The sequence below is a fragment of the Bombina bombina genome, chromosome 1, assembly GCF_027579735.1.
Source record: "Bombina bombina isolate aBomBom1 chromosome 1, aBomBom1.pri, whole genome shotgun sequence".
Classification (NCBI taxonomy): Eukaryota; Metazoa; Chordata; class Amphibia; order Anura; family Bombinatoridae; genus Bombina; species Bombina bombina.
This window is the reverse complement of record NC_069499.1, coordinates 1,501,641,889-1,501,666,641: the sequence shown is the minus strand read 5'-3', so window position 1 is coordinate 1,501,666,641 and position 24,753 is coordinate 1,501,641,889. Positions and strand designations below refer to the sequence as shown.

The 24,753-nt window shown below is 37.1% G+C and overlaps 1 protein-coding gene across 3 annotated transcripts in view; it reads right to left on the bottom strand.

The window, feature by feature from the left end:
* PRKCA (protein kinase C alpha) overlaps window positions 1–24,753 on the bottom strand; it is an 897,250-nt gene that overhangs the window by 148,905 nt on the left and 723,592 nt on the right. For all 3 annotated transcript variants that reach the window (XM_053707823.1, XM_053707833.1, XM_053707842.1), the window contains exons 6-8: window positions 13,197–13,353; window positions 11,468–11,602; window positions 3,501–3,594 (exon numbers count right to left, since the gene is read on the bottom strand). In XM_053707823.1, coding sequence (XP_053563798.1) covers window positions 3,501–3,594; window positions 11,468–11,602; window positions 13,197–13,353 — 386 coding nt within the window. The remainder of the gene's footprint in view (window positions 1–3,500; window positions 3,595–11,467; window positions 11,603–13,196; window positions 13,354–24,753) is intronic.

Here is a 24,753-nt window from a genome sequence, read left to right as displayed (position 1 = left end):
AAAAGCTTTCAAAGCAACTATTCATAGATTGTGCTCCCTCCCACGGTGCCGAGACGAGCGTCATTGCTACCGTAGTTGGTTCACTTCACTCACGATTCACACTTAGTCATTTTTATCATCTACACTAATAAACTGTGTGTTCTACTGAAGTCAATGTTATAGCAGCGGAGACTGAAAATACCGTCTCTGTGACAGGCTGCCCTTTTACTCTCTGCTGTAAAACATCTAACCTTTTTATGATCCTTGTAACCAGTACTTTTATGTATTTATAACATACTGCTCAAGTAACATTGTAAGATGATTTGATTTCTTTTTCCAAATAACTTTAAAAGGGACATGAGACATTTTGAGATTGTAAAGTAAAAGGTTTAATAATATAAAAGGTTTAAATACATGTAGTAAAAAAATTATATATACATTAAAGGGACGATTCAGATAGAGCATACAATTTTAAACAACTTTCGAATTTGCTTTTTTTTTATCCAATTTGCTTTGTTTAACTAGGGAAGATCAGGAACTGGGAGATAGCTGCTGATAGATGGCTGCACATAAATGCATCATGTCATTGGCTTACCAATATGTCCAGCTAGCTCCCAGTAGTGCATTGATGCTCCTTCAATAAAGGATACCAAGAGAATTAAGCAAAATTGATATTAGAAGGAAATTGGAAAGTTGTTTACAAATGTATGCTCCATCTGAGTCAGGAAAGACATTTTTTTTTAATTTTATGTCCCTTTGATTATTTTGCCCTCTTTACTTGTAATTTAACTCTGAATGCTGTGGGATTTCTAGTCCTGAAAACTGGAAGTGAACAAAGCACACGTCAAAAGCCTAAACCAACTGGTGTCAGCGGTGGTGATAAGATAATTTAATGCAAAACAATGTATGTTTGCTAACAAAATGGAATTTACCATCCCTATCAATGTGATAAAGTCTGGATTCTCTCATCCAAATAAGGAAAGTATTGGGGGAAGTTTGGCTATTAAAAAACAATTGCACCGGGGTGTTAATGTATTCAGAAAGTTTTCACATTTGGTCCGTATGTTAAGTTATTACAATGCTACAGGAATGTCTTGTAATTATAAGATTTTTATATTTAACAAATAAAATGCAATGTAATCATGTAGTCTACACTAAACATTATAAGTCATTTCCCATGGATCACTATTCATAAAGTCATCCATATGTCTCTTAAAAATGCTTAAGTGCAAAACCGCAACATAGGAAGAGGTAATTTGTATTAAATCAGGAATTTACTGTATATGTCACCTTTGTACTTCCAAATTTCATTTAAACTATTAATGTTTAGTGACAAAGTTATTCCCCCAAAAAATATTTAATTATGAATAGTAAAAACACAAAAACATACAGTTTATTTCCATTATGTATCATGTTTGCTTAAAGGGCCATTATAATCAAAAAATGACATTCTCTAATTCGTTAGAGAATTTCATTGTAAGACTACCGACCCTAGACTACTGCAAAGGGGTCCCAAATGGAAAAAGCCTTTTGATCCAATCAGCAATGCTGATTGGATCAGCGGCTTTTTCCACTAGAGACCAGCAGTGCTCTGCGAGTAGACAGCAAAATAATGCAAATTGTACTAATTTATTTATATAATTTATTTTATACGCAGACGTATATATTTTACCTGGTGATATATACTATAATTATACTTTCCTATTAAAAATGTTAAGTAAATTAATGCTTGGCTGCTTTAAGAGATAGAGAAGGATATGAAACCCAAAATTTTAGAGCATGTGATTTCAAACAACTTTCTAATTTACTTCTATTATCAATTTTTCTTAGCTCTTTTTGTATTTTTTGTTAAAAAGCAGGTACGTATACGTATATAGGATTTCTGGAACACTATATGGCAGCAGTTTTGCAAGAGATCTAGAGGGCAGCACTATTTCCTGCCATAAAGTACTCCAGATGCCTACCTAGGTATCTCTTCAACACAGAATATCATGGGAAATAAAGTGATGGTAAATGTGAGCTTTCTGTAATAGCTTATAAGGCTACCATTATGATATATATTATAGTCGCTTAATTTATTTATTTATTTATTTTAATTATCCCAAAGCTTTTAAAATGTTATTTTATATCTAAGTATTTACCGGTCCTTCCCCTACCCCATTGAAGTTCCGGATTTCAACTGCCTGTGACGTAGAGAGCGGTCCCACCCACTCTCTACGTAGGCATCCAGGTGCACTGGGATGAGGGTGAAAAGAAGCCCATGCACATTACTTCCGAATGACATCGGCAGCGGGTGAAGGAGTGGCATCCCAAATACAATGACAGTATCGGCAATACGTTTATTTGGCAGTTTTTAAAAAAAACATGAATGAAAGTGATGTTTATTTTTGATGATACCTCTAATGCTATTGTGCAGAGCAATTAACTTTACCATCACTTTAAGCAAATTGGAAATATTTGTTAATGGTATGCTCTGTGTCAATTACAAAAAACACTTTTATGGTTTCATTGCACTTTAATGTAGTTTTTTTTTTTTAATCAGCAAGACATTCGGCATTATGGTGGAGTACTGATGGGATTCTGCATATATTACTGTGCTTATTACATATATTAAAAAAAAGACCTCAAACAGAATATCCTATAATTAAACACAAATATGGAGTAGTAGATAATCTGATAACATTTTATATTATGTATGTGACTTCCCTATACTCACACACTTCCCATATCATACAACTATATCCCCACCGTGATTGTCCTGTAACAAGTCACCTTGGGTAACCGCAGCTGAGAACTTACTGTAATGCTGTTGATAACATTTTTGAGAGATTAAACCTGACACTTTTCTTACTGTAAAACCTCACAATGTGTCAAATATGTTATTATTTAACATTTCTGTGCCTAACCCATGTATTTTTAGCTTATTTTTCTATTTTATCATCTACCAACACCACTGGCAGTATGTGCCATATATTCAGCATTTTTCTTACATAATAGTTTCTCACAATCTCTGATTCAGCAGATTGAACCTTATTTAGAATGTTTTGTTTTCTGATCAAAATAAAAAATAAATATATTGTATTGTGTCACATGAATATATAAAGGTATTGGCATGCTGGTAATTTCTCTCTACCCAGCAATTTAATGGGAAAATATCCACAGAACCATCCATACCTATACTGTTTCACCAACAAACTGCTATTTCACCAACAAACTGCTATTAACATCTACTAAGACATTTTTTAAAATCTTGGTTGGCTCCACAATTTTCTTACTGGCTCTCAAGTTGATATAACTTTGTCAAGCCATGACCTAGTGACTCTGCCTTATCTATGAATGAACAAGACTCATTATCACTTGTATGATAAGGCTTAAGGAAAAAAAACAGCAACAAAAAAAACCAGGAAGGTGATATAGAAACTGCTTGCCTCTGTCTAAGGTATGAATGGACAATAAATCATAATCACATGTATGAGTATTAAAGTGATATGAAGTCTGCCTGGTCATGCCTTTTTTCTCACCTCAAATTTCTGCCGGAGCTCCAAGTTCTCGTCATCTGCCTCTGGAATGGGTACGTTGTAGTACTCCCCCTCTTCTTCATTAAGCAGTTTATACCTATAAAGAAAATGTGAAAACTGTGTGAGGTTCGCAAGGCACTGGTAAAAATGACAGACGCAGAGAAGAAAACTAATGTGTCTTGAGGTTATGACTTTTTATATTTGAAACATGCTGTATTAAAAGTGAACCTATTTTTGCACTACATTAAAGGGATATGAAACCCACATTTTTTCTTTTATGGTTCAGATACAGCATACAATTGTATCCATTTGCTTAGTTCTCTTATCCTTTGTTGAAAAGCATACCTAGGTAGGCTGAGGACCAGTGGTGGCTGGTTCATTGGGGCAGTGAGGGCAGTGCACCTCCAAATACCCCAAAAATACCTATTAAAAATCCTCCTTAAATCATTTTTTATTTCCCTTCTTTTTTCTCCCTTCCACCTTTATGTGAAATTCTAAAACTGCCCCATGCAGCAATGTTATTTGTAGACACACCTCTTCCTGTTCCTTCAATGTAAACTTATCATTAAGACATGGGCAGCCTTAGATAATAAAACAGTAGTGTACTATATCTACCAACTATAGTTGAAGCTGTCCAATCACATCTCAGGTCAGTTCTCACTGTAAGTGATTTCCTCTGCCTCCAAATCTGTGCACTGGGAAATTGAGATTCATTTTGGAGACACAAATACACAGGTTAGTTGAGTGTTATGTTCTCCTTCTATTCTTCTAATGATTTATTCAAGTTACACAAGATTCAACATTTTATAAAAAGTTTGCCAATGCCAGTCATTGCAAATATTTAAGAAGAATATTTATTTCTTAGGAAGAGAATATCAGATCTAGTATACTATGAACACTTCTGAATAGTTTTCAGCTTACAGCAAATCAAATATAACTATTTCCTTTCAATATTTTCAAGCTTATATGAATGCATCTTAACCCTTTAGAAATCAGAAATGACTACAATGCATTACAAAATGTATGCTTATCTGATAAATTCATTTCTTTTATGATGGCGAGAGTTCACGAGTCATCACGTGTGGGAATATTCCCCTCCTGACCACTAGGTGGAGGCAAAAGACTCCAAAACACGAGAACTTTTAAATCCCTTCTACCTCTCATGAACCTCAGTCATAAATATAGCCAAGTAGAAAAAAAAAATGTGGGGCAAAGAAGTGCAAAACAATCACTGCCACAAAAAGAAAGGGGGAGCTTGTGGACTTTTACCATCAGGATTTTTTTTTATTTATCAGGTAAGCATACATTTTCTGTTAGTTCATCAGATGTGAAGAGAGTCCACAAATGATAACATGTGAGAATAAATACCCAAGCCATGGAGTCCACAAGACCACAGTGAATGGGGGGGGCAAACTGTAACTAATCAGGCACTACAGCCTGCAGAACTTTCCTGCCAAAGGCAGCCTCAGAAGAAGCATACATATCAAACTGATAAAACTTTGAAAAAGTGTGTAAAGAAGATCAATTAGCTGTCTTAAAGTTATTATCAATAGAAGCTTTGTTACGAAAAGCCCAAGAAGTAGCAACTGCTCTAGTGGGAAGAGCAGTTATGTGCTCAGGGGAGAGATTTTCCCCAAAACCAAATAAGCCTTGCGAATAAAAGCTTTAAGCCAAGCTGCTAAAGTAATAGCTGTAGCTTTCTGACCTTTCCAAGGCCTAGAAAAATTAACAAAAAGAGAATAAAAAAATCTGAAATATTTTGTGGCTTCCTACAAAATATTTGAAAGCTCTTACAACATCCAAGTTGTGGGGAAGATGCTCCTTAGAATTCCTAGTAACTGGATAAAAAGAATATACCCCAATTTCCTGATTGATTGTATCTGTAGGTATCACCTTAGGAAGAAAAGGTTTAGAAAAACAAATCTCAGGAACTTGAAATCCTCCATGTGTCTATGGTAGACATAAAATGACCCTCCTGCACTAAAGGAAGTAAAGTGCGAATTCTCTCCATCTTGAAAACAGGGACTTGAATTTGATCAATATTTTGAGATACAAAACCTCTTGGTACTATGAAGAGATTTGAATAGAATCCCTGGTTTAATTCTGCAATTAGAAAAGGAACAATCAGTCCCATTGATTCAATATCTCTCACACAAACCAAGAAAGCTTTGGCCTTTAAATTATTTCGAGACAGAACTAGTCTTTCCCAAGGAAGCTTTAAAAAAAGCTTATTTGATAAACCTGGGAAATGATTTGTAATACCTAGGATCCTGAAGAGATCTCTTGCAAACCTCTCAAAAGAGAGCCAATCTGCCCTCCACAAGAGACTGATCTGCTATGGGGGCTGCACATTCATGTGGACTTGGAAGCTGGGGTAGACTTCTTGGACTGTTTGTTTTTGGACCACAAGGATTATATTTCCAGGAGGATTTGGAGTAACCCGAACTCTGAGCAGAGGGGGAATCTTTCTCAGCCTTAGATTGCCAAAAGATACAAAAAAAGCCCTGCAGATCTAAGCTCACCATTAGATTTCTTATCCTTGGGCAGAAACAGAGATTTACCCTGGAAGGGGAGAGAAAGCAGTCTTCGCTTGAAACCATATCAGCAGACCAAGATTTAAGCCACAAAGCTTGTCTAGCTAAAACAGTTAATGCAGCATTCTTAGCATTAAAGCAAATCATTTCCACTGCTGCATCACTAATAAAGGAATTTGCTGTTGTCAGGAAATGAATATGATCCTGAATCTCATCCAGAGTGGTTTCCGCAGAAACAAGTTCTGAGATATTGTTACACCAAACAGCAATGGCAGCAGAGACACAGGCTACACTGACTGCACGTCTAAACATAAAACCTGCAAGCTGAGAGGATCGCTTATCAAAATCATCAACTTTTCTATCTAAAGGATCCATAAAAAAAAGGGAACTATCCTCCAAATGAATAGTGGTATGCCTGGCCAAAGTGGAAATAGCTGCACCTACCTTAGGAAACATAGATTTAAAGTTGGAAGATGTAACAAAATGAATACCTGGTTTCTGCCATTCCTTAGAAATAATTTCTGAAAGTGAATCAGGCAAGGGAAAAGAGGAAGGCTGCTTAGGAGCTGTATCAATCCTCTTAACAGGTTGCTTAACTGCAGTAGGACAGTCCTCTACCTTTAACCTTTTCCCGCCGTTAGGACGTTCCATGCCGTCCTAACTATGCTGGGCTTTAGCGCCGTTAGGACGGCATGGAACATCCTTGCTGTTTGGCTGTACTGAAGCCAATGGCGCTTACAGATTGGGAATGCGGCATGGAGGGCGATCGCGTGATTTAAATTTGTTTACATCGCAACATTGTTCCGATGTATACAATTTAGACCCAACACAAAAGGGTTAAAGAAATTAATTAACTTCCCTTAACTCCTTAAGAACCGGTCATTTCAGACAAAAACTTCCCCAAAAGACCAGAGTATTTTTAGCATTTTTGCCATCACTACATTTAAACAGAAATAGAGCCTTTTTATATTTACCTATCAAAACTATATATTTTTGTTTAGTAGACAACCCAAAGTATTGATCTAGGCCCATTTTGGTATATTTCATGCCACCATTTCACCGCCAAATGCAATCAAATAAAAAAAATCGTTAACTTTTTCACAATTTTAGGTTTCTCACTGAAATTATTTACAAACAGCTTGTGCAATCATGACACAAATGGTTGTAAATGCTTCTCTGGGATCCCCTTTGTTCAGAAATAGCAGACATATATGGCTTTGGCATTGCTTTTTGGTAATTAGAAGGCTGCTAAATGCTGCTGCGCACAACACTTGTATTATGCCCAGCAGTGAAGAGATAATTAGGTAGCTTGTAGGGTTAATTTTAGCTTTAGTGTATAAGTTACCCTCCCACCTGACACATCCCAACCCCTGATCCTCCCTAATCCCTCTCAAACAGCTCTCTACCCTCCCCCACCCCACAATGGTCACACCCATCATAAAAGGATTTTTTTATATATATATATATATTTTTTTTTATTTTTTATTTTTTTAATTTTATTTTTTCTGCAGTGTAGGATCCCCCCTTACCCTTAACCTCCCTGATCCCCCCCAAACAGCTCTCTAACTCTCCCCCCTCTACCTATCAGCCACCATCTTAGGTACTGGCAGCTTTCTGCCAGTACCCAGTTTGACCTCATTTTGATTTATTTCACCCACAATTTTTTTTCTGTAGTGTAGCTGCCCCCCCTCATTACCATACCCCCTGCCCCTCCCCGATTCCTTTCCCTCAACGGATCCCTCATAGGATCCCCCTCATTGACCCTCCTTCCCCCTCACTGACGCAGCTTTTTTTTTTCTTTCTTGCTTGTAGCGTGGTGTAGCAGTCCCACCGCTCCCAACCTCCTCCCACCCCCTCTAGCAATGGTCCGCCCACCCACCTCCCTCCTTACGCTCCCACCCACCCACCAACGATCGGCAACACTGCTGTCCGATAAGCACTGGTCGTTAAGGGGTTAATAAGGCATAAATACGCTCAAGCCTGAAATCAAAGGACACAACCCTGTTTAGGATTAGCAAAAGACTCAGCATGAGGTACAAAGCTGAGGAGGGGGACACACCTGGGAATCCTTACAAAGCAAACATAAACTAGAAAGGGGTTAAAAAAACAGAGGATCTCCCTTCTACAAAATCAGCTGATGGACCAAGAGGCCTGAGCTGCACCCCTTTGATCTTTAGTACCAGTAAGGAAATAGCTTAAGTATCAGAGATAGAAGCAAATAAGCAGTTTAGAGTACATAAATGGTTAACCCAGAGGGAAGAAAGGCACAATGTAAAACTGATTAACCCTCAAAAGGTAAACCGTAACAAAAAACATAAGGTACTGTTCAAATAAGCACGGAAAAAGACTGTACATAGCAATTAACAAAGCGCATAATAGGTTAAACAAAAATTGTACCCCGAATTTGAAGCCAAGCCCTGATGATCGGAGCACCTCACCACCTCCACCAGTCCTGACTTCCTTCCTACACACTGAGAATGTTACAGCAACACAGGAACAGGAAAGGATTATAACACAGAAAAGGCGCCTGCAGTACCGGTGAGCTCTAAAGCTAAAAACCTGAAGGTAACAAACCTCGGGTGGAATAGTGGCCGGGTCGGTCATACAGTGTGTTCCATCTACTTTGTTGGCTAAGGCACCTCCTCCTGCTACCTCCTTCCAGGCCGGCGACTTACAAACACTAACAGGGGCTTCATCCTGTATGAGGCATGCAGGCCGGCAGACAGAATTCGGCAGCACAAAACCTAAATACATCACTGAGTTGTAAAAATGGAAAAACTTTTCAGTGCCCAGCGCGTGTTTTTCCCCGAGTTAACTTCATGAGAGTTTTATTCAATTCAGTGCTTGATTTCTGATTAAATATAATGAACAGGATGATGATGTCAGCTATGTTTTAGCTAATTTCTATAACAAATGGACATAAACTACTGAATAAATGTCTGATTTCTGTATTAAAATAATATAAAAGAAAAACGTATTATGGTTATGTAAATTGCACAATATTTTGCCCCACCAACTTAAAGAATATAATACTTATATGCTAAATCACTTAAAACTGATGCAGCATAACTGTAAAAAGCGTACAGGAAAAATATAACTTGAGAATCTCTATGTAAAAAAAGAAGATATTTTACCTCACAATTTCCTCAGCTCATCACAGTAAGTGTTGTGTGAAAAGTTACACTTCAGTTACTGCCCAGCTGCAGGTTTAAAAAAAGAAAATAAAAAAAGGAAAAATGAACAGCAGCCAATCAGCATAAGCAGTGCTGAGGTCATGACCTGTTTTACTGTGATCTCATGAGATTTCATAGTAAACTTCCTTAAACAGAATAGGGAAATAACATGAATGTGCATGAGGCGCGCTCCCTTGCAGGTACCGGGACAGGCTTACTGATTTGCTGCTTAAAGTCCTTTACAATGGGGTGTGAATACTTAGGACAATTTGAGGTAAAATATCTTTCTTTTTTACATAGAGATGTTCAGGTGATATTTTCTAGTCAGCCTTTTACAGCTATGCTGCATCACTTTCAAGAGTTTCGACATTTGGGTATCATGTCCCTTTTAAACCATCACCAGCCGCCACTGCTCAGGACCTGGGAGCTAGCTGCTGATTGGTGGCTGCACATACATGCCTCTTCTCATTAGCTCACCAGATAGGTTCAGCTAACTCCCAGTAATGCATTGCTGTTCCTTCAGCAAAAGATACCAAGAGAACAAAGGAAAATGAATAACAGTAGTAAATTGTAAAGTTGTTTAAAAATGTATGCTCTGTCTGAATCATGCAAGTTTAATTTTGAAATTCTGAATAATGAAGGGTTTTATGTCCCTTTAAAAGGGACATTAAACACTAAATAAATGCTATATAGAATAAAGCATTCAAAGTTAGTCTGAGAATAAAATGTAAATGCATTTTTTAAAGTTTTATTAGCTTTTTAAATATTAACAAAATAAGTGTAACGTTTTAGTGTCTATAAAACAATGGGAACTGCCATGTTGTAACTTAAGTTACCTTCTCTGCTGTGTCCATTTAGGAACTGTTATAAATAAGTCAATAGAGTGTGCAGCCAATAGCTGTGTGGAATACAACAGTATTCTGCACTTTCATTTCTAACAGGAACTGAAAAGCTGACAATTTGAGAATGGGATCAGAGGAAAACGGGACAAAATAAATAATGAAAGTTTTTTTTATATATTATATTATCATCTCAATGCTTTTAATGTCCCTTTAAGTTAAAGATGCCAGCAAGAGGTGAGCTTGGGAAAGATCCCTCTTGCAGCAATGCCTACCTTATGGGGTCGATTTAACAAAGGCTTTCGCCAGCCTTTGAGTCCCTATGGCTGCAGGTTCTCACAAGAGAACCTGCTCACCGTATTTAACAAGCAGCGGTCATCAGACCGCTGCTTTCCTAATCTTTCGCCACCTCTAAGGTGGCGAAAATCAATCTCTGCAGTCCAGTCCGACAGCTCCTGCCTGCGCCTGATTGGCTGTGCGCGGGCAGGGGGCAGGATTGCATGCGAGCGCAAAATAGCGCTCGTGTGCAACGGTAAATTCCATCAGGGAAATTTGCCCCGCCAGAGGCGAGCTGCGGCGGACAGGGGCGCATATATGCGCCCCTGTCCGCCTCAGCTTGATAAATCTAGCCCATATAAATGTCCCAGCTCCACGAAGCAGAACTGGGGAATGGCTAGCAATTACCTTGGAACACCCCAATCCTGCTCATGTTAAGCCCAGCTTCTTCCTGACCCATTATGATTCAACCTATGGGCATATTGACAGATTTTTCATGAGAAACTGAAAAGTTGTGACTTTTTTTTGTATCAGTCTCTCCCCTTTTTAATAAAACAAACAAAAAAAACCCCTATAATGGCAACAGCAGAGAAGTCAGATGGAGAGCTGGAGGCAATAATGCAAGGGATTCTGGGAGTCACATAAACTAAAAAAGAAGGAAGCTACTGAGATCTTGTTAGAAAACAGTGATACAAGAAAGTGTCTAAAAGTTGTTATAGTTGTTATTCTGTTTAATGTAGACAAGATCTCTAAAATGAATTAATAAAATGTTTAGTTATGTATACTGAAAAAAACTTTACAATGAGCTTATTTTGCTGGCTTTTCATGTCATTTAAATTTGAAAATGAAAGTCTAGCCCCACAGAGGTTGGAATGCATTGCATGAAATTCAGAAACCTGACATCCCTACTTGTTGCAAAGTGATTGCTTAATATGTCTGACCCTAATTTTCCACAGCAAAGGAGATAAATAAATTGTATCAAAGAACTATAAGATTGTTTTTTTAATTTGTGGCAATATGATTTTACATACACCAGATGATGTAATTATATGTTTCAACACACTAAAATATGACGTCATGAATGTGAAAAACAAAGTAAATATCTGCTGAATGACTAAGCAGCTGATTTACTCCCCCATTGAACTTACCACCCACACGCAGGGCTTTTTATGAGTTCTGACACCCCAAAAGAAAAGGAGCCCATAAAATCATTCCTAGTGGTTCGATCCCAGTCCCAGATCTCAATTGAGAGCCGTCTGTCTTTGTCTGATGGCTTTAATTTGCTGCAAGATTAAAACACAAGAATGTGAAAATAAGCTTTTCTAAAGAGGACTGGAAAGACAAGGGTCATCAACAAACGGAAAAGCTTCTAAGCGGAATAAGCACTTCACACACATGTTGTTCAACACAAAGATCAGCTTATCATATTACTAGCTCATATATTAAAGTCAGGTAAACGTTTATTACAGTATATACTTATACAATCTTAAATTTATTTCTATTTTCTGATTTTCCCTACAGTGATTGTAAAGTTTAAGGAATTAGTGCCAGGGATCTAAAAATAATCTTAAAAAGAGGGGCATTTTATGGTAATCAGAACGCCGATCTTCCGCCCCGCAGCTCCTGCTTTCTGAAGCAGAACGATGACGAATCTGGCTTACTCCAATCGTTGCTTGCCCGCCTTTGGCATCCAGCTCTTAGGGCATGCAACGATTGGAGGAAACCGGATTCATCATCAATATGCCAACTACAATAGGAGATATGGGGGAAGGATCAGCGTTATGTTTTCCATAACTCAAAGGTAAAAAAGGAAGCATTATTGTAAAATGTAATGAATTAAAGTGCCCCGTTTTTATGATTATTTTTAGATACCGGGCACCAATTCCTTAAACTTTACAATCACTTTAAACCCTACATAAACACTTTAACATTTGTAAAAGAGACGGATAGATCAGAATTAAAGCTGCATGTAAGTTAAAATAAAATGATAGCACAGATAGATTATTACACATTTATATTTCTTGTGAAATCTAGACTAATTACATGATGATTACAAATAGCACTGGTTATGAAATGGCAGAGGTGGTGATAGTCACTACTGGTGAGTACCACCACAAAAAAAGCCCTGTTACACATATACACACAAACGTGCACATACAGAAATAATAATTTGCTATAGCACATAGAATTACAACTGCATTTTTTTAAAACATTGGCAATAATTCTATACTTTTATTTAACCACAACTTGAAATGTGGAGAAACTGCTTTCATATTTCAGGCATGTGAATAACCAATGTGCCTAAAACTGTATGTGAATTCTATGGGGCCTATTTATTAAAGGTCTTGTGGACCTGATCCGACAGTGCGGATCAGGTCTGCAACACCTCACTGAATGTGGAGGGCAATACGCTCTCCGCATTTAACATTGCACCAGCAGCTCACAAGAGCTGCTGGTGCAACCCCCGCCCCCTGCTGACTCGCGGCCAATCGGCCGCCAGCAGGGAGGTGTCAATCAACCCGATCGTACTCGATCTGGTTGATTTCCGGCGATTCCTGTCCGCCTCATCAGAGCAAGCGGACAGGGTTATGGAGTTTCTGGTGTTATGGAGTTTCTGGCGAGTCTAAAGACTCGCAAGAAACACGGGCCCACAAGCTCCGTTCAGAGCTTGATAAATGGGCCCCTAAGCCAAAAAGACAAACATTGTGAAATTAAAGCATTTAAACTTAGTTTGCTTCAGGTATAATCTAAAAATAGCCATTTGTTTTTGTTTCTTTTTTTAGAATACAAGCTAAGCAATAGGAATCTATATTTATCTAATATGCATCATCAAAGAACACTAAAAAATGTATTTGTATTGGAGCAAGAGATACTCACAAAGTGAAGGACTCGTTCCATTGCGGATTAAGAGTGGAACGGATAGTTTTGGTTTTCTGTTTGCTTTCATTCTTGGGATCAGGAATGAGTTTCAGTTTTACATAAGGGTCTGAGAGTCCATTTGGGTCCATTGGAATTAAATTTCTTGCTTCACGAACTAAAACAGAAAAATAAGTGTATACACATATTTAGATTCAATAAAGAATTGGGGGGGAAACAAATTATAGATTTAATTCAATAAGCTGTACACAACACAGAATTCCTCATTTACAATAAAAAAAAACAATTAAATGGATAGCCTAGTCAAAATTAAACTTTCATGATTCAGATAGAGCATTCAATTTTGAGCAACTTTCTAATTTATGCCCATCAATTTTTCTTCGTTCTCTATTAGAAAAAGCAAGAATGTACAGCTTATGAGCCGGCCCCTTATTGGTTCAGCACGTGACCTGGGTAGCGCTTGCTGATTGGTGGCTACATTTAGACACCAATTAGCAAGTGCTACCCAGGTGCTGAACCAAAAACAGGCTGGCTCTTAAGCTTACATTCTTGTTTTTTAAAATAAAGATACCAAGAGAACAAAGAAAATTTTAGAATAGGAGTAAATTAGAAAGTTGCTTAAAATGTCATGCTCTATCTGAATCATGAAAGTTTAATTTTGTCTAGACTGTACCTTTAACAATTATTCTCCTAAACCACGCAATCCGTCCATGTGAAAAATCTACAACCATCCATAAGGACCCTGTGTGGCACAGCGCCCTCTATTGGTTGAATCATCCCCAGGAAAGTGCATAACACAGCATCCTCCATTGGATGAACCAGGACATTGTATTACACAGCACCCTCTATTGGTTGCAAGGTCTTCACCAAAATGTGTACAAGGGAAAAAGGACTCATTTGCATATATTTTGCATAGTGTGACAATGCAAACGGATAGATATTACTATTACTGTTTATAACCTCCTGAATTCTCCTTCCTTTTGGAAAAGTTATATTGTTGCCAATATGTTTTTTGGGTGTTTATGCTTTATGCGGAGTATGTCACCATAAGTTTACTGGAGTGTTCTTAGAGACCAGTCCTGAGTTAAATAAAGCACAGTTAGCAAGTAGTTCCTTTTTGAAATTGTAGGTCTTGTATGGTTTATCAGAGGCAGATATTTAGGCCCTGCTATCTAGCTACACTTTTCCCTATAGGGGATAACTGTTACAGAGTCTGTGGACCTGTAAACAAAAAGCCCTAAGTATCTTCTTAAGGATAATGTAGGCAAAGGAATAATTATTGGCATGGATGAAGGAGTGTGGTAGAGAGGTTGACTTTGGCTTGACCCTGACCTACAGTTCAGGTGTTGTCCTGTGGTTTGAATGAAGAAGAAGGGACTAACAACGTAATGAGACAGGTCTGGATCCCAAATTGGGGACCAGTCACCCTACAACTGCCACCATAGAATGTGCAACCTCAGCTGCTGTCTCCATGCTTCCTGTATATCTTTCCTAAAAACTGTCCTGATTTAGGTTGGCATTAAATGGACATTAAAAATCTGTGCACAACGACAATATCTAGGTTACTTTTCCCAGTGCTATTGCTTTTCCTCCTGTGTCTGCAGTTCTCTTCAATGCTGCTTTCCTATTATAACTCTTATTGGTGCCGATTGGTCAAGTACCAGATCTTCATAATTGGCGCCTCTATCCTTCCATCAAGGTATTCATGCACTCTGCGATAGTGGAGAAGCTTTTTGACAGCTGTTCTGTGCAATTTAAGTTAGAGTGCATGATAAAGATCCGGAGCATTACATTTTTTTGCTAGGGCTGCAATGCTCTCTATTATTCATGTGACCTCTTTATATATGAGCTCCAGAATGGCCGCACCCAGTTTCCCAAGATATTTAGTATAATGTCATCTGTGCATGTCAGATGAATCGACTGGACGCCCTGCTAGTCATGCCCTGGCAAACCCTGGTCATTTGCACTGACAAGCCCATATTGGGAGGTTTGCACAGTCTCACATAATAGGACGTTGGGGTTCTGCAGTACATAGCTAGGGATTTGGAAACAGACAGATGGCTACACAGATATACACAGACTGATATACATGTAAACATAAATAAATGCATACTGAAACACATATGGACTTACTATAAAGATGCACAAATACACAGACTGTGGTAAATATACACATAAATAAATGCATACTGAAACACATATGGACTTACTATAAAGATGCACAAATACACAGACAGTGATAAATATACACATAAATAAATGCATACTGAAACACATATGGACTTACTGTAAAGATGCACAAATACACAGACAGTGATAAATATACACATAAATAAATGCATACTGAAACACATATGGACTTACTATAAAGATGCACAAATACACAGACAGACTGTGATAAATATACACATAAATAAATGCATACTGAAACACATATGGACTTACTATAAAGATGCACAAATACACAGACAGTGATAAATATACACATAAATAAATGCATACTGAAACACATATGGACTTACTATAAAGATGCACAAATACACAGACAGACTGTGGTAAATATACACATAAATAAATGCATACTGAAACACATATGGACTTACTATAAAGATGCACAAATACACAGACAGACTGTGGTAAATATACACATAAATAAATGCATACTGAAACACATATGGACTTACTATATATATATATAGTTAACATTAATACCTGTGATGAGAAATAATACTGAACAAGAATTATGAACATTTGCAGGTGCAATGTATTGACTGACACCACTGAAATCTCCAATAAACTTGTGAGGTCTTAACCTTCTGGGTACCAGAAAGAGGTGCATTATATTGCACTCGGGAGGTTAAAGAGACATTGTAAAATAAATTTTGCTCCATTTTAATTTGTTCGCAATGATCCATTTTACCTGCTGTAGTGTAATAAATTGTTTACAAATACCTTTACATTTATGTCAGCATTTAAAATAGCTGAATTTGCCTGTGATATCCCTACCTATACTGAAAGTTTCTATACTTAAGTATAGGTTATAGAAAAGCTGTGTAAACACAGCCAGCAGAATAAATTACACTCCCAGTGGGGGTTAGAAAATGTAATAAAATGTTAATTTATTAATTGTTCTCTAGAAGTATTGGGCTTTTGTTTACAGACTGTGATAATATAAAGAAATATGTGTGTGTGTGTATAGAAAGTGGCAAAATAAAAAGATCTGATTTCCCTGCAAGCTCAACCCATTTTGGGTTGAGGTTTCAAAGAACAAAACCAGCTATTTAATACACAAAAATAAACCTAAATAAGCAATTTCCCATACATTATATTATGCAGCTGGTATAACAAGTCATTGGAAGCACATTAATGGAAAAGCAACTTTATAGTACAATGACCCTTCAATGTCAAATTATACACACGAGATACATTTTAGCCGTTATGCAGATGTGAAGGAAAAAAATAATTTTGTCATTAATTTGTCATTAACCCAGATATATTGTATACTATAACTGTCTCTCAATATGTCCAATGTGTGAGATAAAAGTGCTCAGAAATCTAAATGGCTGCATAAGCTACAGTAATAAGTTATATTGCGCTAATACTACACAACAATGGCATACTTGTGTGAGCTTTTGTTATAAAGCGGTGAGTCTGGCATACAGCAAGGATACACCTTGTAACTCAGCCATGCACAAGCCGTTACACATATACTGTATATAGTTTGTAAACTTCTTTATTTTAGGATTTAGATCATTATCAACACTAAATCAGATTAGTTTATAACATTTATTTATGGCTTTATAATTCATGTACTCTTTATCATACCTTGAACTACATCATTCAGCCTCAATGTCTGGGCTAGGGATAGCAAAGAAGAACACACATAGCACACACTTTTCCTTATTAAACGGTGCTTAAAAGGGACACTAAACCCACATTTTTTTTTCTTTCGTGATTCAGATAGAGCATGCAATTTTAAGCAACTTTCTAATTTACTCCTATTATAAATTTTTCTTCGTTCTCTTGGTATCTTTATTTAAAAAGAAGTCATGTAAAGCGTAGGTGCTGGTCCATTTTTGGTTCAGAACCTGGGTTATGTTCACTTATTGGTTTGCTAAATGCAACCACCAATAAGCAATCGCTATCCAGGGTGCTAAAACTAAAATGGGCTGGCTCCTAAGCTTTACATTTCTGCTTTTAAAATATAGATAGCAAGAGAACGAAGAAAATTGATACTAGGAGTAAATTAGAAAGTTGCTTAAAGGATTACTTTCTGTTATAATTTTTAAGCTAAACAACTAACATATTAAAGATAATAAACATTAATTAAAACCTACTGACCTATATTTTCTCCAAAACGAAGTTTCATAACGTTCTAAAAGTTATATCTTTTATTCGCCGATGATGTCACGTTATCCTGCCCACTGTTTTCAGCACTGCATGTTCAAAATACTTAAACCAATAACTTTGTGTTTAAAGCACCATTTTGAAACCTAGGTATTGCAAACTGATTGGTACAGAGCAAAGGATACCCACAGAGTGGGTTTGGAAAACAATTAAATTTGCAGACAAGATTTCTGATATACGGTAGAGATATGTTAATGAAATGCTATTGATAAAAAGTGTATTTGGGGTAGTTAGTAACAGGCATAGAAAATATTTACTTACAGTGGCCCTTTAAAATTGCATGCTCTATCTGAATCATTAAAGAAAAAATTTGGGTTTAGTATCACTTTAAAAAAATATATCTGAACACATTTGCAGTGTCTTGTAATGATTATAGTACAGTATATCATATTGAAAAAGACTTCACATACGTCAAAGGCACCTAAGTCATAGGAGTTAATTGCATCTATGGTACAAAATAATATATTTTGTTGTTGATATTGTTTGCTATTTATTTAGAACATACACGTTAAAATCTGATTTCCAACACCGTAGGCAAGTCCTCCTCTGCTGACACATGCATTAATTGCAAATACTTTAATGAAATAAAATCTAATAGGAATATATGTCTAGTAGCCAAAAAGCTAAGCATAGAAGTCAGATGATGCCAAAAGCAAAGAGAATTTATATCCGCCCCAGCTGAAAGTCCAGTCATCTCCTACATATGTCAGATGAGAGGGTAGATTCAATATGACATTAGTGACTGGGCCCAAAGAAGCAAACACACTTTGGCAATATACAGCAAACCAATTAATATGGTTATAGAGAAAATCAATATGTTATACCCCAAAGGGACATAAAAATCCATATTTTGAATGCACAGCAGTACTTATTAAACATAATTCTAAGCATTTCTGCAATGTACTTGTGTTTGTGAAGTTCATTATGTTAAGTTGCCATGGCAAGAGTTTTAATGTGCACACAACCTACATGGTTACAGGTTGTGTGCGTGCGCATGCGCCACCCACAAAATGCTCCAGATGCTTTTAGTGATGTGTTTTCTGATGCAAACTTAGAACTAAGAAACTGAGCAACATTCAGGAGATCTGGAGAAGCCGGCTAGATAAAAAGCTCCAAACTCCTATTTGCAGCACATTATATGAGGTCTCCATAGAATAAAAGCAGAGATAAGTATTACAAAGCTCAATCCCATCCGCACATTTCACCCTAGCAGAAGGGTTTTACCTTAAAGGGATAGAAAGGTCACAAATTAAAGGGACACTGAACCCAACACTTTTCTTGCGTGATTCAGACAGAGCATGAAATTTTAAGCAACTTTCTAATTTACTCCTATTATCAAATTTTCTTCATTCTCTTGGTATCTTTATTTGAAATGCAAGAACATAAATTTAGATGCCGGCCCATTTTTGGTGAACAACCTGGGTTGCTCTTGCTGATTGGTGGATAAATTCATCCACCAATAAAAAAGTGCTGTCCAGAGGTCTGTACCAAAAAAAAACTTAAATGCCTTCTTTTTTAAATATAGATAGCAAGAGAATGAAGAAAATTTGACAATAGGAGTAAATTAGAAAGTTGCTTAAAATTGCATGCTCTTTCTGAATCACAAAAGAAAAAAATTGGGTACAGTGTCCCTTTAAATTAAATAGGTGCATTTCAATGTGAAATAGAAGCATTTTTGCAATCTACTTTCATTAGCAAATATGATTCTAGTGAAAATTATTACTGTTTTTCTGGGGCATATCCACATATCCTGTGAGGGCCGGTGTGCACCAGTATTCAAACCACATGCCCGCTCAGAGAGCTGGCGGTGTTGTGTGTTGCTTCTGAAGACCTAATTTGTGTCATACAAGCCACTGCTGACTCTATGAGCAGGCATGGTGTTGTAATACTAGTGCATGGCTTTCACAAGATATGTGCATATGCTGCAGAAAAACAGCAATAACTTTCACAAGAAGCATTTTTGCAAATGGAAGTATATTGCAAAATTGCTTCTTTTTCACATTGAAATGCACCTATGTACATTTCTTTTTTGACCTTTCTATCCTTTTAACATCTACAGAGGCACAAGTACCTTTTTTCTCCTGAGATATAAACAAGAGTAGAAACTCAGGATAGAAAACAAAAATATCAAGATTATCAAGACAGGTGTCTTCAAAATCATAACTGTATAATTGAATCTGTCTAAACTTACAGGATGATACAAAATGCTAAACCCTAGCAGAGGATTTCATAACCTAAGCATCACCTACAAGAGTATTAAAGGTCCCTTAGAGCAGTGTTTCTCAACCTTTTTGTAGCAAGTACCCCTAAAGGCTTTCATTTGATTTCTTTGTACCCCAACCAGGAGCGGACTGAGACCAATCGGGGCCCTGGGCAAAAATTAGGGAAGGGTCCCCACTGTCTCACACTGACCAAAATGTATTCAATGTATGCAAATGAACATGGTAGGCTCTCTGCCATGCCCCTACCAGGCCCCCCAACATCCAGGAACAGGCCCCCAACGTAAAGGGCCAGAGACAGTGCCCCCAACCTCAAGAACCCCACGCTCCATGGCCCTCACAGTGACTGACCCCCAACAGGAACCCCCCCCCCCACTATAGGGCCCCCGAGCAACAAACCTCACATCCTGGCACAAGGCCCCCACTCTGGTGCCAGTGTCCCCACTAAACCAACACTTAACTGCTTAGTTACTAATAATGCAGCTGTCAGCCCTAGCTTAAGCATCACACCAGGAGCCATGGAGATGCCATTTGTGGGCCCCCCAACATGCTGGGCACTTGGTCCAGGTCCTATTTGCCCGGCTGGTCAGTCCGCCCCTGACTAGAGTATCACTAGATTTCACAAGCTTGTATCAGATATCTTAATGAAGTAAATATATAGGAATCTGATATTGGTTTTATGTTTTCCGGAATTTAATATTTGGCAATATTACTAGAGAGAATAATAAACACATAAAACACAGATAAATAGTCCATTGATATTAATAATTATATGTAATTACTGTGCTTCTTACATTAAAATAAGAGAAAAGTAAACTATTTTCTGAATGTTGAGGTGAATCAGTGATTAAGCAGTGGTTCAACCTAGACAGGGAAATACTCTGTCCTGTTAGAAGTGCTTGAGGGTAGAAATGAGAAACACAGCTTCCTTTGATGTGTCATGTTTACAATAGCTACATCAGGAAAAAAATAATGACTACCGATTCCTGAAGTACCCCTTGCCAATGCCCCAAGTACCCCGAGGGGCACACGTGTCACAGGTTGAGAAACTAGGACTTAGAGTATTGAGTATAGCTTTGTGGACTGATTATTAAAAAAAAAAAAACACAAAAAACTTTTTTAGAGAAGAGTTGTGAAATAAATAAGGGGGGAATACAATTTAAGCTTTGGACAGAGGTTAGACACAGTGGGTCTGCTTACTTTAGAAAAGAAGTGCATGAAAAATGTGATTACGTTGTATAAATATGGTCATTGCTCATATAGAGAGAGTTGGCAGAAGCACTGTTTATTTAAAAAAATGGTTTGTGACAAAAGGTCACACTTCAGAGCTAAAGGAAAGGAGATTTAATTTCTAGTAAAGAAAACTTTAAAAAATTGTACGGATATAGTTTTGCCTAAAACATAATGACAGTCTCCTTGTTTTGATTGGGTGGGTGGCTTTTTAAGTGCATTACTGTCATATAACTTGGCTATTATTGTTTTATTATAAAAAAAAAAAAGTGATGAAAAGGAAATATGTAATGGTTGTGCTCAAACTTTTTTTTGTCTTCTTTTAAACTGATCCACCATGTTATGATCTTTGTTTCAACCGCTATCTGCACAATCTTATAACGGTCATCTTACCAAGAGGCTTCAAAGCTACCCAAGGCTCTGAAATTTGCAGAAATCAAAATGAAGTCCCACAATGCTGTATACATATATAGTCTAAATCCGTGATGGCCGACTTCCTAACACATGGGGGCCACAGATCAATATTTTAGAAGAATTAAAGGGACATGAAAATGATTTCATGATTCAGAGAATACAATATTAAACAACTTTCTAATTTACGTCTATTATCTAATTTGCTTCATTCTCTTGGTATCATTTGTTGAAGGAGGAGCAATGCACTACTGGTTTCTAGCTGAACACATGGGTGAGCCAATGACAATCATTGTATATTGGCAGCCACCAATCAGCAGCTAGAACCTAGGTTCTTTGTTGCTCCTGAGCTTACCTAGATAAACCTTTCAGCAAAGGATAACAAGTGAAGGAAGCAAATTAAATAATAGAAGCAAATTGGAAAGTTGTTTAAAATGGTATGCTCTATTTAAATCATGAATGTCTAATTATGACTTTACTGTCCCTTTAAAGGCCACATGTATATCTGTGGATATTAGCCATACAAGTAATAATATATTTCCTAAATGTCCCATGGCACAGGGATAGATTTAGGTGAAGTTGCTTATTTCTGCTTTTTCCTGGGGCCATATAAACTAGTGCAGAGGGCCGCATGTGGCCCTTGGGCCACAGGTTGATCATCTCTGCTTTAAATAGTAGTAGGTGACTCAATGTGTCTCTACTGATGTCCCACAAAGTTGTTCAGAAGACAAATAGCTGAGCTTGAAGTGCTCTCTAAGTGATACCGCATTTGGCGTCATCCTCACCGGACCATAAGGTACAAGCTAATGAACTGCAGAGGCACAAAGCTATAAAGATACTGCTTGGAGGTACAGGAAAGTAAAAATTAAACGTGCATGATTCAGATAGAGCAAGCTATTTAAAACAGCTTTCTAGTTTACTTTTATTTTAAAATACACTTAGTTCTCTATGTATGCTTTGTTGGAGAACATAACAAGGCTCACGTGTCCTATAGCAGCTCTGTTTGTATCAAAGGTTTTAACAAAGGTTTACAGTGCAGAGCACTAGAGGGACCTATGCTTGCAACAATGTATAACAATGTCCATTGCAGAGCACTAGAGTACCAGTGTTTGCAACAATGTAAAGCAATGTTAAATGCAGAACACTGAAGGGACCAGTGCCTGCAACAATGTTAATTACAGAGCAGTAGCGGGACCAGCATGTGCAACAATGTATAGCAATGGTAATGGCATAGCACTAGAGGGAACCAGTGTTTGCAACAATGTATAACATTGTTCATTGCAGAGCACTAGAGAAACCCATGTTTGCAACAATGTATAACAATGGTAATGGCATAGCACTAGAGGGAACCAGTGTTTGCAACAATGTATAACATTGTTCATTGCAGAGCACTAGAGAAACCCATGTTTGCAACAATGTATAACAATGGTAATGGCAGAGCACTAGAGGGACCAGTGTTTGCAACAATGTATAGCAATGGTAATGGCATAGCACTAGAGGGAACCAGTGTTTGCAACAATGTATAACATTCTTCATTGCAGAGCACTAGAGAAACCCATGTTTGCAACAATGTATAACATTCTTCATGGCAGAGCACTAGAGAAACCCATGTTTTAAACAATGTATAACAATGGTAATGGCAGAGCACTAGAGGGACCAGTGTTTGCAACAATGTAGAACATTGTTCATTGCAGAGCACTAGAGGGACCAGTGTTTGCAACAATATTTACCAATGCTGCAAACATTGCTACCATATAGTGCTCTGGACATGTGCACGTTTCTAACCCCACCATAATTATGCTCTTCAACAATACCAAGAGAACATAGTAAATTATTTAAATTGCATGCTTTAAATTCTGACTTTCATGTCTCTTTAAGCTATTTGGTATGTTTATTGATGATTAAGAGTGAAACATTAACAGTTACACGCGAGCGATAAGGGGTTTATTGCGGCTGTTTGTGTGCGTCGGGTTTTCCGCCCCTATTACAAGTTGAAAATAAACGTGACGGCTCAAGCGCAATTCAAGTTAACGTGTGTTGGGTTAGCGAGACTTCAGAACTCTGGTTAACCGTTAAACTGGTTAAAAGTGTCACAAAACTGTGCATTGGAGTAGATGAAAATATGAAAAACATATATATGCAATATTCATATTTATAGGTATAAACATATATTGTACCAAAATATTATTATTATTAATTATTTATTTATATATATATATATATATATATATATATATATATATATATATATATATATATATATATATGTATGTATTTATGAATAAATAGAACACCTTTTTCTAATGTTAATGTGAAATATTCATATTTTCATGTTGGGTTGGCACACTTAAGTATATGCGATCGGGTCTGCGTGCGAGTAGGGTGGTTTTTTTTCCACATTTTTTGTTTCATTGACTTCTATAGGGGAATATGTTATCACGCACGTGATATTCTAAGTTCAGCTATTTACGCTCATCGGGTTAGCTTGCTAGCAAAAACAGTTTACTTTCAACTCATAATACGAGCGCAACCCGACGTGCGCATAAAGCTTACTTCTAGAGCAGTTAATGCTCGAGCTGGAGCGTTAAAGGACCAGTCAAGACAGTATATTTACATAATCAACAAACGCAAGATAACAAGACAATGCAATAGCACTTAGTCTGAACTTCAAATGAGTAGTAAATGTTTTTTTTCTGACAATTTTAAAAGTTATGTCTTTTTCCACTCCCCCTGTACCATGTGACAGCCACCAGCCAATCACAAATGCATACACGTACCATGTGACAGCCATCAGCCAATCACAAATGCATACACACTTATTCTTGCACATGCTCAGTAGGAGCTGGTGACTCAAAAAGTTTAAATATAAAAAGACTGTGCACATTTTGTTATTGGAAGTAAATTGGAAAGTTGTTTAAAATGGCATGTTCTATCTGAATAATGAAAGTTTAATTTTGATTGAGTGTCCCTTTAAATAGCGATCCACATATAATATAGCCCGATATTGTCAATGATGTTTTAATTAAACTTTTTTTATTATTATTATTATTCTTAGTGCTGAGTTATTTTAGCTTGTGATAAATATCCGTACTGTTTCAATTTGTTCTGTAAGTGCAGATAAGCATGACAGTACTTATGACACTAACTAGGAGAATAATAAATTATTTCTGTGGGAAAAAAATAGTCATTTCCCTATAGTAATATGTTTTCCCTTTATTAATAAAAAGATTTGATTTGGCTGCAGTACAAAAAACGTCCAAGGGAAGGAGCTCTAGGACAAAAACGTGGTG